This window comes from Myxocyprinus asiaticus, chromosome 15 (genome assembly GCF_019703515.2).
Source record: "Myxocyprinus asiaticus isolate MX2 ecotype Aquarium Trade chromosome 15, UBuf_Myxa_2, whole genome shotgun sequence".
Taxonomy (NCBI): Eukaryota; Metazoa; Chordata; class Actinopteri; order Cypriniformes; family Catostomidae; genus Myxocyprinus; species Myxocyprinus asiaticus.
The window spans coordinates 26436319-26454632 of NC_059358.1; the positions used below are offsets into that span (position 1 = coordinate 26436319).

At 37.7% G+C, this 18314-nt stretch overlaps 1 protein-coding gene across 1 annotated transcript in view; it reads left to right on the plus strand.

The window, feature by feature from the left end:
• Window positions 1-18314, plus strand: part of LOC127452893 (phospholipid-transporting ATPase ID-like) — a 47278-nt gene that overhangs the window by 22655 nt on the left and 6309 nt on the right. The window contains exons 13-26 of the mRNA XM_051718742.1: window positions 273-307; window positions 2173-2341; window positions 2570-2758; window positions 3311-3426; window positions 10654-10818; window positions 10912-11023; window positions 12277-12382; window positions 12503-12731; window positions 13152-13335; window positions 16121-16344; window positions 16626-16709; window positions 16814-17059; window positions 17561-17699; window positions 18132-18262. Coding sequence (XP_051574702.1) covers window positions 273-307; window positions 2173-2341; window positions 2570-2758; window positions 3311-3426; window positions 10654-10818; window positions 10912-11023; window positions 12277-12382; window positions 12503-12731; window positions 13152-13335; window positions 16121-16344; window positions 16626-16709; window positions 16814-17059; window positions 17561-17699; window positions 18132-18262 — 2129 coding nt within the window. The remainder of the gene's footprint in view (window positions 1-272; window positions 308-2172; window positions 2342-2569; window positions 2759-3310; window positions 3427-10653; window positions 10819-10911; window positions 11024-12276; window positions 12383-12502; window positions 12732-13151; window positions 13336-16120; window positions 16345-16625; window positions 16710-16813; window positions 17060-17560; window positions 17700-18131; window positions 18263-18314) is intronic.

An 18314-nucleotide genomic window follows, 5' to 3' on the forward strand; every position in this document is an offset into this window, starting at 1 on the left:
AAAAATTCAATTCTGTCATAATTTGGAGGAAAGAAATTAAAATAGCCATGGAATAACATGAGCATGAGTAAATGATGAGAACATTTTTATTTATTCCTTTCACTGAGAAGAACAGTGATTTAAAACAAATAAATAGATAAAACATACTGTATAAAACCATATGGAGCCAATAAATCATGTAATATACAGTATACAGTATGTAGAACATATAATGCACAGATAAAGATGTTGCAATATGCTGTGTAAATATTTGCTTGTCTTTCTTTTTACAGGTGAAGTAATAGATATCCTAGGGTCTCAACAAAAGGTGAGCACAGCCAAGATTCATTGTATGGACTGAAAAGGGATAGTTCCCCCAAAAAGGAAATTCTGGCAACATTTACTCACCCTTGTGTTGTTCCAAACCCATATAAAGGAGAAATGTAACAAATTGTCCACACTATTCTTTTCCATTCAATAAAAATGAATGTGGAAAGTAGGGATGGGCATTTCAAGTAATTTTGTATTTGAGTACACTAACGCACAACAAACAAATAACAGATTGCTCGCTAATAAGTACGAAATTTATGTTTTGTTTTATTCACAAACATTACCAAGAACTTCAACAAACTATGCTTTTTTTTTTCTTCTTCTTCTTTTTTTTTGGGGGGGGGGTGGGGGAATTAAATGAACAATATGCATTAAAGGTGCACTCAGTAACATTTTGTTTGTGTCATCTTGGACTTACAGTCACACCTAGTGGTGTGGATGCAGCATCATTCAAAACCAATACTTCTCAGTTACAGATGCCATTGTTGAAATTCACTATTCACAATCAGCCGTGATTCATTTAATTCTAGCGTGAAAGTGTCCAATAACAAGACAATTACTGAGATTAAGTGAGTAGTATTCAGCTGGTCATGTGATTCTAAAATGGCAGCCCCCATGAAGGAGCCCCTGCCCCATGTAGAATAAAACAGCTTTTATAAGGTTACTGATACGACTAGAGTCCTCATCTCATGTGAGTGGTCATGATTTTAAACATTATTTTTCAAAATTACAATAAAATTTTTTTTAGGAGTAAACCTTTTTTAATGGGAAAAAAATTACTGAGTGTACCTTTAAAAAAATAACCGCAAAAAACCTTTGTACTCACCCAGAACTGAGACTACAAAAAGCAATCGTATTTTTGTAATTTCACATTTCACAATTTCATACAGTTGGCTTTTTACAAAATGCGCTCTGCCGGTGTTCAAAGATTTAACATACATACACACATACTGGTCTGATAAGCTTCCAAGTTTCTTGTACCGCTTTGCATTTTCTTTCCACCATAAAAGCTGATAATTTTCCATTGGTAAGCATGACTCCAATAAGAACCGAATACCAATAGAGTATAATTCAATAAGAATCCAAATATTACAAGTATTACCACACTTCACTTCACATTTGACCAAAGACGGCATCAGAATTCTTTCTCTCATCCAAGACCTTGACAACACACATCCACAGCGTCCCAAAATGAACTCAATTGTAACTGCGAAACTTAGTAAGCTATTCAGAGGGAAAGTAGAGCATAATTCAGTGCTGCTCATGGTAGGCAAATGCACAAAGGAAAATCAATTTGTGATATTCAAGTAGTGTTTTTAATAGTCGACGAGCTGATGCAAAACGATTACTCCATTAGTCGATTATTTTATATGCACATTCCTATTGGATGGATGCTGTTCCAAAAATGAAAAAACAAAAGACACCATAAAATTAGTCCATATGACTTGTGCACAATATCCAAGTCTTCTGAAGATATACAATAGCTTTAAGTATGGAAAAGACCAAAACTGGTCTTATTAGGGTTAGGTTATGGTGCTTTCTTGTCATTTTTGGAGCGTAACAGCATCTATCCTCTTTTACTTTCATTGAATGGAAAAGAGCAGTGTAAATATTTTGCTAAACTTATCCTTTTATATTTTATCAAAGAAAGAAATATATATGGGTTTGGAATGACATGATGGTGAATAAATGATGACAGAATCTATGGGTGAACTATCCTTTTAAAGGACTAAATCGAGTGTACAAAGTACGGTAAATATAGCGTCTTTGCGTCACAAAGTTGCTCTCATTGTTGAAATGTTGTTGTACAGAAATAAACTTCTAACTTCTATTAATTTATAACTTCTAATATATTATTCTCAGAGGGCACAGCCCCTGGATTTCAGTACTTGGAACCCCTTAGCAGACCGGGACTTCTGTTTCTATGACCAGTCTCTGCTTGAGGCAGTAATGGTGGGAGAACCGGCCGTGCATGAATTCTTCCGAGTGCTTTCTCTCTGCCACACAGTCATGAGTGAGGAGAAGAGCGAGGGTAAGGGTTTGGATCAAGATTGATTATCTGGCAGACTCAGTAATGTCTTTTCATCCAATAGAAGCCTAAAATGAGCTGTTGCCTTTAATAATGTTAAAGGGAAATGATGGCCCAAATTTGAATTGTAATATTATTATAACTCATTATGTGTTATTTGTCATTACTGTATGTCTTCCTTACCCATTCTCTCCTCTCCTCCCCTCCCTCACTTTCTTTCACATCCTAAAGGAGAGCTAGTGTATAAGGCTCAGTCTCCAGACGAGGGTGCATTGGTAACGGCTGCGCGTAACTTTGGCATTGTGTTTCGCTCTCGCACACCTGGTACAGTCACCACACAAGAGCTCGGCAAAGAGGTCACATATACGCTCCTCGCCATCCTGGACTTCAATAACATCCGCAAAAGAATGTCTGTCATAGGTATTCAAATATGTTTACAATCATTCCAGCATCTTGCCTACTGAAAATGTCAAATAATCACACACTTTACTCAGTTCCCTGTGGGAAACTCTATATTGTACAGATTTTAAACACTGTTTTAGAGGGCCCTAATGCCAGATGGCTTTGTACTGTTATAGAGCGAAATAGCCAGTAAAATTCCCAGGGGTCAGAGAAATCTGGATACAGCATAAATACTGCCCTGCCAAACATTATAAATAAGTGGAACATAAGTGCTAATATAGAAAATATTTTATGAGGTATATACACTCTCATAATGTGGAATTATGGCCCTCGTGTTTGAGTAAGTGTTGCTTACAGTTTGGCAGGCGTTTTATTTCTGTGTTTGCGTATGGACATTTATGTCCATGTGGTCTTTGTTTACATGAAAAAGTAAGAGATTTTTTTTTTTTTTTAATTTAATGTGAGAGTAACTTCTTCCATGACCACAGAGACACAAGTGCAAGATCTGTAATTTAATGAGTGTGTGTGTGTGTGTGTGTGTGTGTGTGTGTGTGTGTGTGTGTGTCTCAGTAAGGAATCCGGAGGGTCGTATCCGTCTGTACTGTAAGGGGGCAGACACTGTGCTTTTTGAGAGGCTTCATTCTTGCAATCAGGAGCTGATGAATATCACTTCAGACCATCTTAACGTGAGTGTGTTTTGGATTGTTACCGTGATTGCAAGGCAGCACTCTATTTATATTCCTCAAACATTCCGGGTTGGGTTATTGTAAATAGCTGACCCACCTTGTCTTGGAGATGATGTAAGTGTGCTATTTTTGTAAACTTAAAGGAATAGTTCACCCAAAAATGAAAAATCTCTCATCATTTACCCACCCTCATGCCATCCCATATGGGTATGCAGAGCACAAATGAAGATTTTTAGAAGAATGTCTCTGCTCTGGAGGTCCACACAATGCAAGTGAATGGTGGCCAGAACTTTGAATATCCAAAAAGCTCATAAAGGCAGCATAAACTTAATCCATATGACTCCAGTAGTTTAATCCATGTCTTCTGAAGTGATCAAATTGGTTTGGTTGAGAAGAGACCAAAATGTAACTCCTTTTTCACGATATATCTTGACGTCTCCTTGGCGATCATGATTTCAAGCTTGATTATACTTGTATGCTCTGTGCATTCATCAAGCACTAGGAAGTGTAATTGAGCTTGAAATCATGATCATGCAATTATTTATCGTCATCAAGATTTATAGTAAAAAATTAGATATGTTTTGGTCTGTTCTTATACAAAACCAACTGAATCACTTCAGAAGACATTGATTAAACCACTGGAGTTGTATGGATTACTTTTATGATGCCTTAATGTGCTTTTTGGAGCGTCAAAGTTTTGGTCACCATTCACTTGCATTGTATGGAACTAAAGAGCTGAGATATTCCTCTTAAAATCGTTGTTTGTGTTCTAAAGAAGAAAGAAAGTCATACACGTCAGGGACAGCATGGGGGTGAGTACATGATGAGACAATTTTGAATTTTGGGTGAACTGTCCCTTTAAAACTTTTGAAGACATTTAGGATTAAATTTGAAAAATTTGAAAAGCGTTGATGTCATCATAATGTTTACATAGTGAATACCAAGTTGTCTTTTTTCTTAAATGTGTTTGCATACTGGACGCCATGTGAGAAACAGATGTGTGAATCACGAGCTCTGCGCACTTTGCTGTTTTTTTTTTATTATTTTCATGTTATAATCCGGTGAGATTCGATACACCCAGTACATATTTGTTCTTTGAGGTAAACATGGCAAAGAAGTCAAAATCCTCTGGCTCTGGAGACATTAAAAGACACTTACGTGCTCAAGATGAAACCTCTGGGCCTGCAGACCGGGGACTCGATTTGGAAGGCTCGTCAGGAGATGAGATCCAGCGTCAACTGTCCAACATCTCGGTGATGCTGACAAAGGTTGTTGCTGACTTGGAGGATCTCGCTGTAGTACGTCGATCGATTACGGCGATGGAAACAAAATTCTCTGAGTTGGTCACAAGAGTCGCAGAAGTTGAGAAACGAATCAATTATCTGGAGTCTTCGGAGAGGGAATTATCCGCTAATCCGCCCGCGTCCAAAATAGTCGTGGAAAATTTTTGGGAAAAACTTGAACATTTGGAAAATAGGAGCCGAAGGAATAACATACGAATTGTTGGAATTCCTGAGCATGAAGAAGGCCGAGATATGGTGAAATTCCTAGATGAGCTCTTCACGAGTCTGCTCGACATAACAGGCCATAAACTGGAAATCGAGCGAGCTCACAGAGTCCCTGCTCACAGATTTGCTGAGGGAGACAGGCCCCGATCAATTCTGGCCAAATTTCGGAGATCATCCGATAAAGAGCTCGTGTTGCGCCAGGCGAGGTGCAAAGGAAAGCTTTCTTGGAAGAATCACAATATTTTCTTGTTCCCAGACTTTGCGAATGCAACGAGAGAAACGCAATCGATTCAAGGAATGTAAGAAACTCTTACATCAACGGAAGATCGCTTTTGCACTGATGTTTCCGGCCAAACTGAGAATAGGAACGAAGGATGGTTGCAAGGTATTTACATGTCCAAAGCAAGCACTGTCTTTTATAAAAACAATGGGTAAGCCATTTGGGGTTTTTCATGTAGCTCCAGAGTGGATTAACTCACTGTGCTTACTCTGGCTGTCTGAGGAAGCTCGATGCCATTTTTGTTTCTTTTGCGTTGGCTCCGCCTAGTGGCTGGAGTTTATTTGTGGCATGACTCCTTCAAGAAACTTTTGCATGGACGGATGATCGCATTTACACTGAAGTTCCCGGCCACATTAAGAATGGACACTAAGAATGACTGCAAAATATCTTCATGCCTACACAAAGGATGTCTTTTATAAAGTTGACGGACTGAGTAAGTCATGGTGTATATTTTTTTTATTTTATTTTTTTTATTTATTTATTTTTTTTATGCAGCCTCCGAGTGAATTTGACTCACTCAGTACACACTTGACCATTCGAGAAACCGGGGCGTCTGTTTTGTTTTTTGTGGTTTTTTTTTTTTGTGTTGGTTCCATCTGGCGGCTGGAGCTTGTTTTGTGGAATAACACTCCTTCGGATTAGCTGTGGATGAATCTGATCGTTCTTTGTGCTTACACCTCCCATTGGCTGGAGTTTGTTTTGTGGAGTATTTTTTAAGGGACATTAGAATGATTACGTCATCTGCTGCACTCATAACAGCTGGCTCACTGAACACTTGTTTATCTGTCCGAGGAAACTGAACAACTTTATATCAGCTGGAATTTGTTTTGTGGAGGAACACACCTTCAAAACAGTTCTGTGAATGAATCTACATGTTCTTTGTGTTTATTCTGCCTGTTGGCTGGGGTCTGTTTTACAAAGTATTTTCTGTTATGTGGTGTTGCCTTACAAAATTTGTGCAGAAGCACCGGACTTGAATAACCCGACGGCAAAGTTGACGCGGGGGCACTCGTAGGCGTACATGGACCTTTTGAGTTTAGAGGGATCGACGCCGGTTGGCGCTGTCGTGCGCGGGGTTATGCGCACATTTTTCTTTTTTCTGTTTGTTTTGTTCAGGGGGAAGATTGGGGTTTGATTGTCGCACTAATGTTGGAATGTGGTCTGTATAATCTTGTTTTTGACACGCAATTTATTTTTTCTATTATATCAAAATGTCAAATGTTAGTATGAGTGGATTGTCTCTCTCCACATGGAATGTGAATGGGTTTGGGCACCCCATAAAAAGAAGGAAAGTTATTTCTTTTCTTAAACGCAAGAAATATGATATAGTGTTTCTTCAAGAAATGCATCTAACCCCACAGGAAGCTGAAAAATTTGGGAAGATATGGGGTGGACATGTTTTCTTTAGCGCTGGCTCAAATAAGAGCAGGGGGGTCATTATATTGATAAATAAACATCTACAATTAAAATCTCTCAAACAGATTAAAAATAAATTAGGAAGAGTCATTATTGTTTTAGTAGAAATTCAGGGGCAAATGTTGATTTTGGCTAATATTTACGCTCCTAACGTTGATGATCGGGGCTTTTTTGTAGATCTTGAAGGGATGTTGCATGCCGCTGGCACCCCTCATGATATTATATTGGGAGGAGATTTTAATCTTTTGATGGACTCAGTCCTTGTTCATAGTGAAGCAAAAGTGTGTAAGCCCCCTAGAACAACATTGACGCTTCACAGAATGTGTACAAATTTTGGTCTTACAGATATTTGGAGACTTTTGAACCCATCTGGGAGGGACTATACATTTTTTTCATCAGTCCATAAGATTTATTCTAGAATAGATTTTTTTTTTATATCTAAATCCCTCATTTCATCTGTTGTTGATTGCTCAGTTGGAAAAAAAATCATAAAGTTGATGCTTTAATGTATCCCTTTTGCAAAATCCTGATTTTCAACAAATGTTAAAGGCTGAAATCAATGTTTATATGGAGACCAACTGGTCCTCCGTATCCTTTGTAGGTGTGGCTTGGGAGGCACTTAAGGCAGTTCTTAGGAGTCGGATCATACAGTATGCCTCATTCATCAAAAAATCCAAAGCATGAGAACTCGTGGAATTGGAAGAGAATATTAAAAGTGTCGAGGCAGAGCTGAAGCACCGAATGTCGTCTAATGGCCTCAGAGAACTGACCCATTTGAAATACAGATATAATACTATTTTGTCGCGGAAAGTGGAGTTTTGGTTATTCAGGGCAAGATAGTCATATTTTGAGTCGGGTGACAAAGCAGGAAAACTTCTGGCTAGATAAATAAAACAAAGAGAGTCTTTTTCTACTATTCCCTCAGTGAAATCTGCTGGTGGTGAAATTTTTACCTTGGCCACTGATATTAATAATGCTTTTAAAGAATTCTATCTTGATCTCTATAGTTCCACGTCTTCATCTACTGATGAAGATATTAGGAACTTTGTGGAACCATTAGAACTACCTAAACTGACGACTGAGCAAAAAAATTATCTTGATTCCGAAATAACCTTAGAGGAGATTGACGAGGTAATTAAGGCCTTACCTACAGGCAAGGCTCCGGGGCCAGATGGCTTTGCCGCTGAATTTTGTAGATCTTCTGCTACAGAACTGGCTCCACTTTTGTTAGAAGTTCAAACGGAATCATTAAAGAATGGAATGCTTCCCCCAACCATGACACAAGCCCGGATCAGTCTGATTCTTAAAAAGGACAAAGATCCAAGTGAGTGTAAGAGTTACCATCCAATTTCCCTGATCCAGCTAGATGTAAAAAGTTTGTCAAAAATTCTGGCTAACCGATTGAGTAGAGTTGTGACATCTCTTGTACATGTAGATCAGGTGGGGTTTGTTCGGGGCCACAGCTGTTCTGATAACATCAGGCGTCTCATCAATATCATGTGGTCAGTAGCAAATGATCAGACTCCGGTCGCTGCCATCTCACTTGACGCCGAAAAGACATTTGATATGGTAGAATGGGTTATCTTTTTAAGATTTTGGAAATATATAGGTTCAGGAATACTTTTATTGGATGGATTAATTTACTTTATAGACACCCGGTAGCAAATGGATTAGTAATTGGATTAATTTCAGATTATTTTACTCTGAATAGGGGCACCCGGCAGGGTTGCCCTCTTTCCCCATTATTGTTCTGTCTTGCCCTGGAACCATTAGCAGCCGCGATAAGAAAGGATGGTGATTTTCCAGGGGTGGTGGCAGGTGGTGTGGCACGTAAGCTTCTGCTTTATGCAGATGATATTTTGTTATTCGTCTCTGACCCTACTAGATCTATGCTTTGCCTCCACAGAATTATCAATTCCTTTTCTAAATTTTTGGTATACAGAGTTAATTGGTCTAAATCCGAAGCTTTGGCACTGACAGCGTACTGCCCAGTAACGACTTTTCAGCCGGGCACCTTTCATTGGCCCAAAAAGTATTTGGGCATTTTATTCCCAGCAAATTTATGTGATTTAGTTAGAGTTCATTTTGACCCTTTAATAAAAAAGTTTTCGAGCGATGTGGGCAGGTGGACTTCATTACATTTATCTATGATTGGGAAGGTTAATGTTATTAAAATGAATTGTATTCCAAAATTCAACTACCTGCTACAGTCTCTCCCTGTAGATGTCCCCCTCTCTTATTTCAAGCAATTTGATAGCATAACGAAGTCCTTTATTTGGAATGGAAAACAACCCAGTTTACATTTCAATAAATTACATAGGCCGATTGACAAGGTTAGGACCCAGCTTTTCATATATTTATCTCCTATATTCAGGACCCCTCCATCACCCAAAATACAAAGTCTGGGGCAAAATGAAAACTGAGTGCCCAGTACGTCACACACAAAACGATGGATCCTCAACCAAAATTCCTGAATCTTAATACAAGCCCAAAAAACATGGGTTATGTCCCCGTCTTCTGACTGGCATCGCGAGCAGGTGGGTGAGCCTTTAAGACCAAGCCTATACAATCTAGAGGGGGTCCAGTAGAACCGATGCAAAATCTTAAATTGCATAAGGCGTACCCTTGCATCTCTAGATGCAGACCTGATGCTTTTTAGAATCCTAGCCCACACTCCCTCCTCCAATATCAAGCTTAAATTTTTCTCCCATAATCTCTTGAGAGAAGACGAATTAACAGGGAGTAATACACAGAAGCTTCATGACCTTTCCCATAAGCAGTAATCACCATTTTCAAAGTATCTGCCACTTTAGGGGGGTGTATACCATTCCCAAAAACAGTACAGAACAAGTGGTGCAGCTGTAAAAACCTAAAGAACTGGGATCCAGGAATCTTAAAATGTTGAACCAAATTATCAAAAGATCTCAGTACTCCACTCTCATATAGGTCACCGAGTGTAGTAACCCCCCTCCCAATCCACTCTGACCAACAGAAAAGGGACTTATTAATATGTAATTTAGGGTTCAGCCATATGCTTGAGGCAACATTTAAATAAATGTCTGAATTACACACTCTGGGCACTTTAGTCCAAACCACGTGCAAATGTGAAATAACGGGGTGTGACTTTTTTAATAAATTTGCATAGACAAACAAACTTCTTTCACGTTGTCATTATGGGGTATTGTTTGTAGAATTTTGAGGAAAATAATGAATTTAATCCATTTTGGAATAAGGCTGTAACATAACAAAATGTGGAAAAAGTGAAGCGCTGTGAATACTTTCTGGATGCACTGTAAGTTCATTCCTAATGCATAATTTTGTGGTTAAATTTATTTTTGTCTGTCTTGGAATCAATAAAAAATGTTAATAACAAAAAAAAATGTGTTTGCATACTGAATTTCTTGCATTTATATAACCATTTATAGCCTTTAAACCGAACAGTAAACATGTTGATTCTCTTACACAGCAAAAAGAAAACTAGACGCATGCTGAATGTAGTGAAAATGGCAATGAGGCTCTGATGACGAATTTAATTTACTGTACACAGAACCAAATTCTTTTCTGCCTTGCAAGGGCTGACATTTTCTTGAGGAAATGCAAATCTAGTTTTCATGATTCATGTGTATGCAATTTTTGGACCATAAGACCAGCATTTGCATCAAGTGTGCTTTTTCAGTATTTACAATTTTACATTATACCTTTACTGTTGTTTATATATATTAGCTAGAAAATGTAAGGTTTAGTACTCTCAAGGGGAATGCCATAGTCTGCAGCAGTATTTATAAGTTAAACAACAGAGCCCTCTTGTGTGTCTTGTTAGTATTGTAAGTCTATAAAGACTGCTATTGCCAAATGTCTTATTTCACTTACACTGATTTAAAATTCACTATGTAAATTTAATTTTACAGACTTGTTTATATTTGTTTACACTTTGAAGATGATGACAGTGTGTAAAACATAATACTAGAATTGACAATGTCATGATGTCATGAGTTGATTTTGGAAAAACGTGTGTTTATGTAGGAGTATGCGGTTGACGGGTTGCGGACTCTTGCTGTGGCGTATCGGGATCTGTCTGAGGAGCAGTGGGAGCAGTGGGCGGAGCATTACCGTCGTGCTGATAAGTCCACAGACTGCCGGGAGGATCGACTGGCTGCTGCCTATGAGGAGATCGAACAGGATATGATGGTGTGTTTTTAATTCCTAAAAACATGCATAAATATGCTTGCTTTGTTTCTGATGTTTAGATCATATTTAATGTTTACATACTATCTTTTGCAGTTGCTAGGGGCAACGGCTATAGAAGATAAACTGCAGGAGGGGGTTCCTGAGACCATTGCCATACTCTCATTGGCTAACATCAAGATCTGGGTGCTAACTGGAGACAAGCAGGGTAAGTGCTTTTTGAAGAATGTCAGAGATTATTTTGAAGCATATTTGCTCTTGCCAAGTTTAAAATTTAAATCTAAGGCTCAGTTTCACACTTTGCATAAACCGTATGGCTCAACATAGCAAAAGTGTAAATTAAAGTATTGTTACAGTTCTGAGAACAGCAGAAACACATTGAAAATGCATTATAAACCTATTTCTAAACACAATCTTCTGCAATAACCGCTTTTATGAAAAAACAAAAGAAAATTATGGAGCCAATTACTAACTCCCTTATTAAAAAAAAATACATCTGTTGACCTTGATGTAAGTTGACAGTTGGGTTATTGTAGTTTTGGAGTTTTACTTTAGTTTTTATTTCTATTTTATATTCAATTTGTCATTACAATTTAGTTTAGTTTTCGTTAGTTTTCACAGTTTGTCTGTTAGTTTAGTTTTTGTTTTCTCAGTGTTTCATAGTTTCAGATTAGTTAGTTTTTATTTTAGTTTTAGTATTTTTTATGGCTGCCAAAGCTGAGCGTTTACTGGTGTCATTTAAAAATGTTTAACATCATTACATTTCTCAGGGCAGTCTTGTTTTAGAGGTATTTTCATGTTTAATATGGATTGTTAGTGTTGCAAATTTTGTAATATAGGGTGAATATGGGTAAAGTGACAAAGGACATTTAAGCCTGATTCACATTGTATCCATATGTATTTCTTTAAATGATTATAAATCATTACTAAACTAATCTTTAGGGAGTAAACAATTAAAGGGATAGTTCATCTAAAAATGAAAGTTTTCTAATCATTTACTTACCCTCATGTCATCCCAGATGTGTATGACTTTCTTTCTTCTGCTGAACACAAACAAAGATGTTTAGAAGAATATCTCAGCTCTGCTGGTCCATATAATGCAAGTCAACAGGGGCTAAAACTTTGAAGCTCCAAAAAGCACATACCATGCTGTTTATTAATTAATGTCTATTTGCATGTAAATTTGATCCCTTTTCACATCTAATTTATATTTCCCGATTATCAAATTTGTAAAAGTTCTCAATGGCCCACTACCATTAATTATTTTCAAATTTATGGCTGTTATACTCCTCACTGTAGTAACCCAGAAATCAAGTTATTTTCAGTATAGAGCCGCAGTACACTACTCATTGGAAATGCTATCAATGTGAAAGCCCTATGCAAGCCTGCTGTTTCAGTTAAGCTATAGGTTTTCCTGCAGGAGTAATTGCTTACTCTAGTCTTTCTCTTCCACTGTGACAGAGACTGCAGTGAATATTGGTTATTCCTGTAAAATGCTGACAGATGACATGACAGAGGTCTTCATTGTAAATGGACGCACTGTACAAAGTGTGCGGGAGGAACTGAGGTACAATGCAGCCATCTGTCACATCTGACCATCCATCAGTCCATTTAAACATGAGAACTGAAAGTCTTTCAGGAAAGGCCTTTTCACCTCCAATATCCTCTTTTCTGTACATCGCTGTAGAAAAGCAAGAGAACGAATGTTGGAGTCAGCACGTGCCAGAGATGGAGGGAAGGAGGCTGAAGCTCAGGGTTGGGGTGGGGTGTGTGCTCTTGGAAATGGTTGTGGAGGTGGTGGTGCTGCTAACTATATGCCTGATGAGGCCAAATGCCCCCCTCCTCAGGCCCCGCCCTCCTCCTTGCTGGAGTCAGTCAGTGGAGAGTTTGCCCTCATCATCAATGGACACAGCTTGGTGGGTTGCAACGGCATGCTGGAAACTTATATTCTTAGATCGGAATATTTGTAATTTTATAAAATTGTGCAAAAAGTGTGAAAATATTATTGAAATGTGTGTATTTAAGGTGCATAAAATGCTAGGTGCGTTTTATTCCAAAAAACTAAAAAATAAATTCCAAGAAAAAAAACATTCTCCTGTGATGCATGTACGTCCACTGTTGGACATTTTTAGTAGGCAATTTAAATAAACTAGTTACTGTGAAAAGGGCCACAAGGACTGCAAGTACCCATTGCAGAAGAAACACCTGTATATTTCAGAAAATGATTGATTGTGCAGTAAGTGAAGAACATTGTAAAATTTCTAGAATGTGCTGTGACAAACAAATAAAGTCCAATCCTCTCTCTCTCTCTCTCTCTCACTCTCTTCCTACGGCAGGCTCATGCATTGGAGATGGATATGGAGCGTGAGTTTTTGGAGACAGCTTGTGCTTGTCGAGCAGTAATTTGCTGCAGAGTTACTCCTCTACAGAAAGCTCTGGTGGTAGAGCTGGTTAAACGCCGTAAGAAGGCCGTCACACTTGCCATCGGAGATGGAGCCAATGATGTCAGCATGATAAAGAGTAAGAGGAAAATAGAGAATATTAGAGAGAAACACGGTCATGTTTAGCACATATAGACACCCATGGCCAGGAGAATGACATTCTTTTTGGCTGCTGATTTGTTTTGTTGTTGATATCTAAGTGTTAAGAGTTTATATTTACTTAAATTAGTTAAGGCTGTGAAGAGCAAATTAAAAAACCCACACAAACAATTTATATGTGACGGAGCTTCAAAATATATATACAACTGTCACCATGAGAATGAAACTCTTGATGAAAGAAGAAAAAATAAATTAGATTTAACAATCTCAGAAACAAACTTTAAACTGTAGAAACAATACTTTTGCATTATTTTTTTATAAACAGCAAACCTTGAAATATTAATAATTAAAAATTACAATTGATCCTTGACATCAGTTTTTTACTTTGGTTTAGTGTAACTTAGGGCAACTTTTTGAAAAGAATCACTAAGCTTTAATGTGTCAGATTTTTGTTTGACAGATATTTATGACCCTTTTTGTGAGAGCATCTCACTTATGGCTTTCCAGCAGGAAGAACAACAAGACTGACTGAAGTTTATTTTGTACATAGTTAAATGTAAGGTATGTCTGCTGAATAGAGTTCAGGAAGCCCCATAAATAATGTTTTAAGCATTAAGCATAAGTGTGCATATATAGCCAATCTCTTTATTTGGTTGAGTTTTTTGTAACCAAGAGGTTGATGAATCCAGGTACAAATCCAGAAATCATCGTTCCACCCCAAGGATCCTGTTTTAAGAGCGCTAAGCACATATCTTTGTGATAAGTCATGTGCATGAAGTCAGTGGGCATGGCCATGATGTTTTGGTATTTTTGTGCAAGTATGCGCTAAGTGTAGGCGCATGTGGGTTTGGTGAAATTGCGTGTGCAAATCGCTAATGGGCTGGATCAAGTGCAGTCTATTTCTGAGGTTCTTCTCCGGTTATTGCACTGTCAGCATCCTATTATATAGTCTATTCCCTCAAGTACCAGCGATATAAACAAAGACAGCACATTCATAAGAAATTGGTAGTGTAAATGGACTGTATGCAATTAATTAGATGAATAGAAATATGGACTTGCGTTATTTTGTGCATTAACTGCATCCTTGTTGAATGTCAGGCATATTTCTAGTGACATGCTCCTTTTATACTGAAGTAAAATGTGTTTCTCGTCAGGATTTGGATGTAGGCTCAGTTAAATTATAGAGAATGTACACCAAGTATTATTAATAATTTCCATCTACTGACACACAAATCATGGCTAGTATTAACAGTGAATGTATTGGCTTTCCAGGCTAGGCTGTGGAGTTTTGCACGCACTTCACTTCTGGTCGATTTTGCTTTTAAAATTAAGATTAATTTATTGAAACACAAAAAAATTAAACCAAAGATTTTTCTAAATTCAAATTACACTTCAAACAAAATGAAAATATAATCAAAATGACAAAGTGGTCAAAAAATCATATACTGTGTAACCAAACCATCTCCCCAAATCCAAACATTTTACCCTCTCCAACTTCTTCTACTGGCCTCTTTTGCTGTGACAAAAATCACTCTAAAACAACATTTGGAAATATAACAATATAAATTAGATCATAAATAGGCTATATTGTAAATATAGCCTAATAATAATAATAATAATTGAGAAATAAACCTTGACCTCTAGAGAGTTTAACACAAATCTCATAATTTTTTTTTTTTTTTTTTGCATAAAACAGGTACCACTGATTGTCAGGGACAAAAACAAATTGCTCTTTGCGCTACTTCATTAACATACAATACACCCACACCCACTTGCACTACGCTTAGCGCAGTCATGAAAATAGAGCCCCAAGTATAATTGACATTTTATGGGGGAAAAAACTATGTTTGTAGGGGTTTCTGTGCTTTCTTTTCCCACTTTTAACTTGAGTACATCAGAGAATATTTTTCAGATCTAGCGTTTGTGATATTCATACTGTTTTGTTGTTACTGTATGAGGCTGTGTCACTTCCCTCGGCTCAGAGATCCCACCATGGGCTCTCACGGTGTCACAACCATATTTCAAAAGGCTGCTGTGAACATGGATAAGAACAAGATGTGGCGGATGTGGTTTATGTCCAAATCTCTTTGCACCATTCTGTACTGTCCCAACTCAACCTGTTAACACGCACACACACCAAACATGGTCTTACCTTTGCAATAAGCGATGTTCCATCTTCTGTTTGTTTGATGTTGTGGGTGTCTGTTTTGTTGGTGTTTTGGAGTCAAATGTAGAGGTCAATCAGAGTGCAGTGCAGTCATAAAAACACAGACTGAAAATAATACTGCTGTGTGAAACAAATCATTTTCACAGATGCACATCTCTTAGGAGAGCCACAGATCTAGTCCCTGTATTCTTTCTGTTGGCATAGTATTAGATTATAAAATTGTTTCAGGTTTTTTAGTTGGAGAGAAATGAGTTTATACATCATAAACAGACACAGTTCATACTACCTCTTTTTGTTGCCAACCAGCATGACTTTCTTTCTTCCATGGAACACAAAAGGAAGGAACCTCAGTGACCGATCACTTTCATTGCATCTTTCTCCATATAATAAAAGTGAATAGTGACTGAGGCTGAAATATCCTTTTGTTTGGATTTGGAACAAAATGACATGGCAAGATTTTAATTTTGGGGTGAACTGTTTCTTTAACTTAAAATAACCCCTTTAGAATTACCAGCTAACACCAACCAGTCAAGTTAGATCAAACTTTGGATAAATCAAGCTGCATCAGCTGATCTTCCGTTTGTCTCTCCATCTCCAGCAGCTCATATTGGTGTGGGCATCAGCGGTCAGGAGGGGATCCAGGCCGTGCTTTCATCAGATTACTCTTTTTCCCAGTTCCGCTTCCTGCAGCAACTTTTGCTGGTGCACGGACGTTGGTCCTACCTGCGTATGTGTCGTTTTCTATGTTACTTCTTCTACAAAAACTTTGCCTTCACTATGGTGCACTTCTGGTTTGGATTCTTCTGTGGATTCTCAGCACAGGTGAGAGCATGTGTGCGGAGTGCAAAACATTTTTGGAAGGCAGTGTTCTCCTTACTTTAAACTGTACTTTTAAACTAATATGTGCTATGCTAATGAAATGCACTACTACTAAGTTGTTAAAAAGTTTTTTGTTTTTCTTTTGGTCATGTCTTATCTCACCTATGGCACCGAGTGAGCCAGCACTGCCACTGGTGCACCCTCAAAACATTTTCATAAATATGAGAGGTTAAGGAGATTTCATAATCTTCCTTTTTTTTACTCACTGTCATTATTTTATTTAGACTGTCTACGACCAGTATTTCATCACTCTCTACAATATTGTGTACACATCCCTGCCTGTGTTGGCAATGGGCATCTTTGATCAGGTAAATAGTAAAAAGAAAAAAAGCATGAACATTTTTGCACTAAATACTGATTATTTTTTCTTAAACTTTTAAAAGGCATTCACCCCCATGCCTGTCTTTCTTAGGATGTCCCTGAACAGAGGAGTCTAGAGTATCCAAAGCTGTATGAGCCAGGCCAGCTGAACCTGCTGTTTAACAAACGCGAGTTCTTCATCTGCATCGCACAAGGAATCTACACCTCTGTGGTTCTGTTCTTCATTCCTTATGGCATTCTCTCTAACGCCACACAGAGTAATGGAATTCCACTGGCAGACTATCAAACTTTCGCTGTCGCTACTGCTACAGCCCTTGTCATAGTCGTCAGCGTCCAAGTGAGTCCTTGTAAAATGGCTGATAACTGTATCAGCAAGTTAAAGACAAACATTAGCACTTCATATATCTATTTAAATTATATTTATCATTATTATTATATATTAAAATAACTTTTTTGGGGGGCTTTCTCAGCAAATATTGATATTTGTGATTAATTGCATTTAATTTGATTATTCGTCATTTGTCATGTAATTAGTTTGCTTCAAACTTTTAATCAATTGACAGTCCTAGTATTCGCACTAAATAGAGTAAATAGTGGTAGATACTGTTTGCATCCTGGTGTAAATACCAACATACACTATGCTGGATTCGAACTGATTGCCTGCGCAAAAATACCAGTGCACATGCTCTAACTTCCAGGCCACTTCTCTATTACGCAAATGGCACAGTCACTGCATTTTATAATTTTTTTAGCATTTTAAATAGTGACATGGAATTATGTAGCTGTTTTGTTGTTTAGTGTTCTGAATAGTGCAACCTTTTCTGTTACTTGTTTATAGATTGCTCTGGACACGGGTTATTGGACAGCTATAAATCACTTCTTTATATGGGGCTCTTTGGGTACCTACTTCACTATCCTCTTTGCTATGCACTCCAGCATCCTGTTCAACATCTTCCCCAAGCAGTTCCATTTCCTTGGTGAGTCGGCACTGTGGTCCAACTGTCTGGGCAGTTGAACTGAAACCAACATTTCATAACATCTACATTGTGTCACAAGCACTGCTTATAAGCCGTACCTTGTGACATCTGGAAAATCAGATAGCATTACTCTTATTTAGGTTATTAAAATACAACCTACAACAAATAAAACTAAACAAAAACCTACTCAATAAATAAACTAATTGTTAACGTATATGTACATAAACAAATTGGTTTTCCTTATGTTAAAGATTTCAAATTGAAAGATTCTATACAATCTTCAAATCTTTAATACGCTTTTATTTAAAAGCACTATAGTACAGCTTTCTTTTAAACTAATTATTGATACTGTTTTGTTTGGGTTTTAAATTTGATCTTAATCATCTTTTATTTTTGTCTTTTGTCTGCGTGTGTGATGCATTGCGACCACAGGAAGTGCACATAACACACTAGGGCAGCCAGTGGTGTGGTTAACTATTGCTCTGGCTACCGTCATCTGTATTGCTCCCGTCCTCGCTTTCCGCTTCCTCAAACTGGACCTAAAACCTCAGCTCTCAGATACTGTAAGTGTGTGTGAAAGAGTGTGACTACGCAGCATATTTTTTTTATTATTTA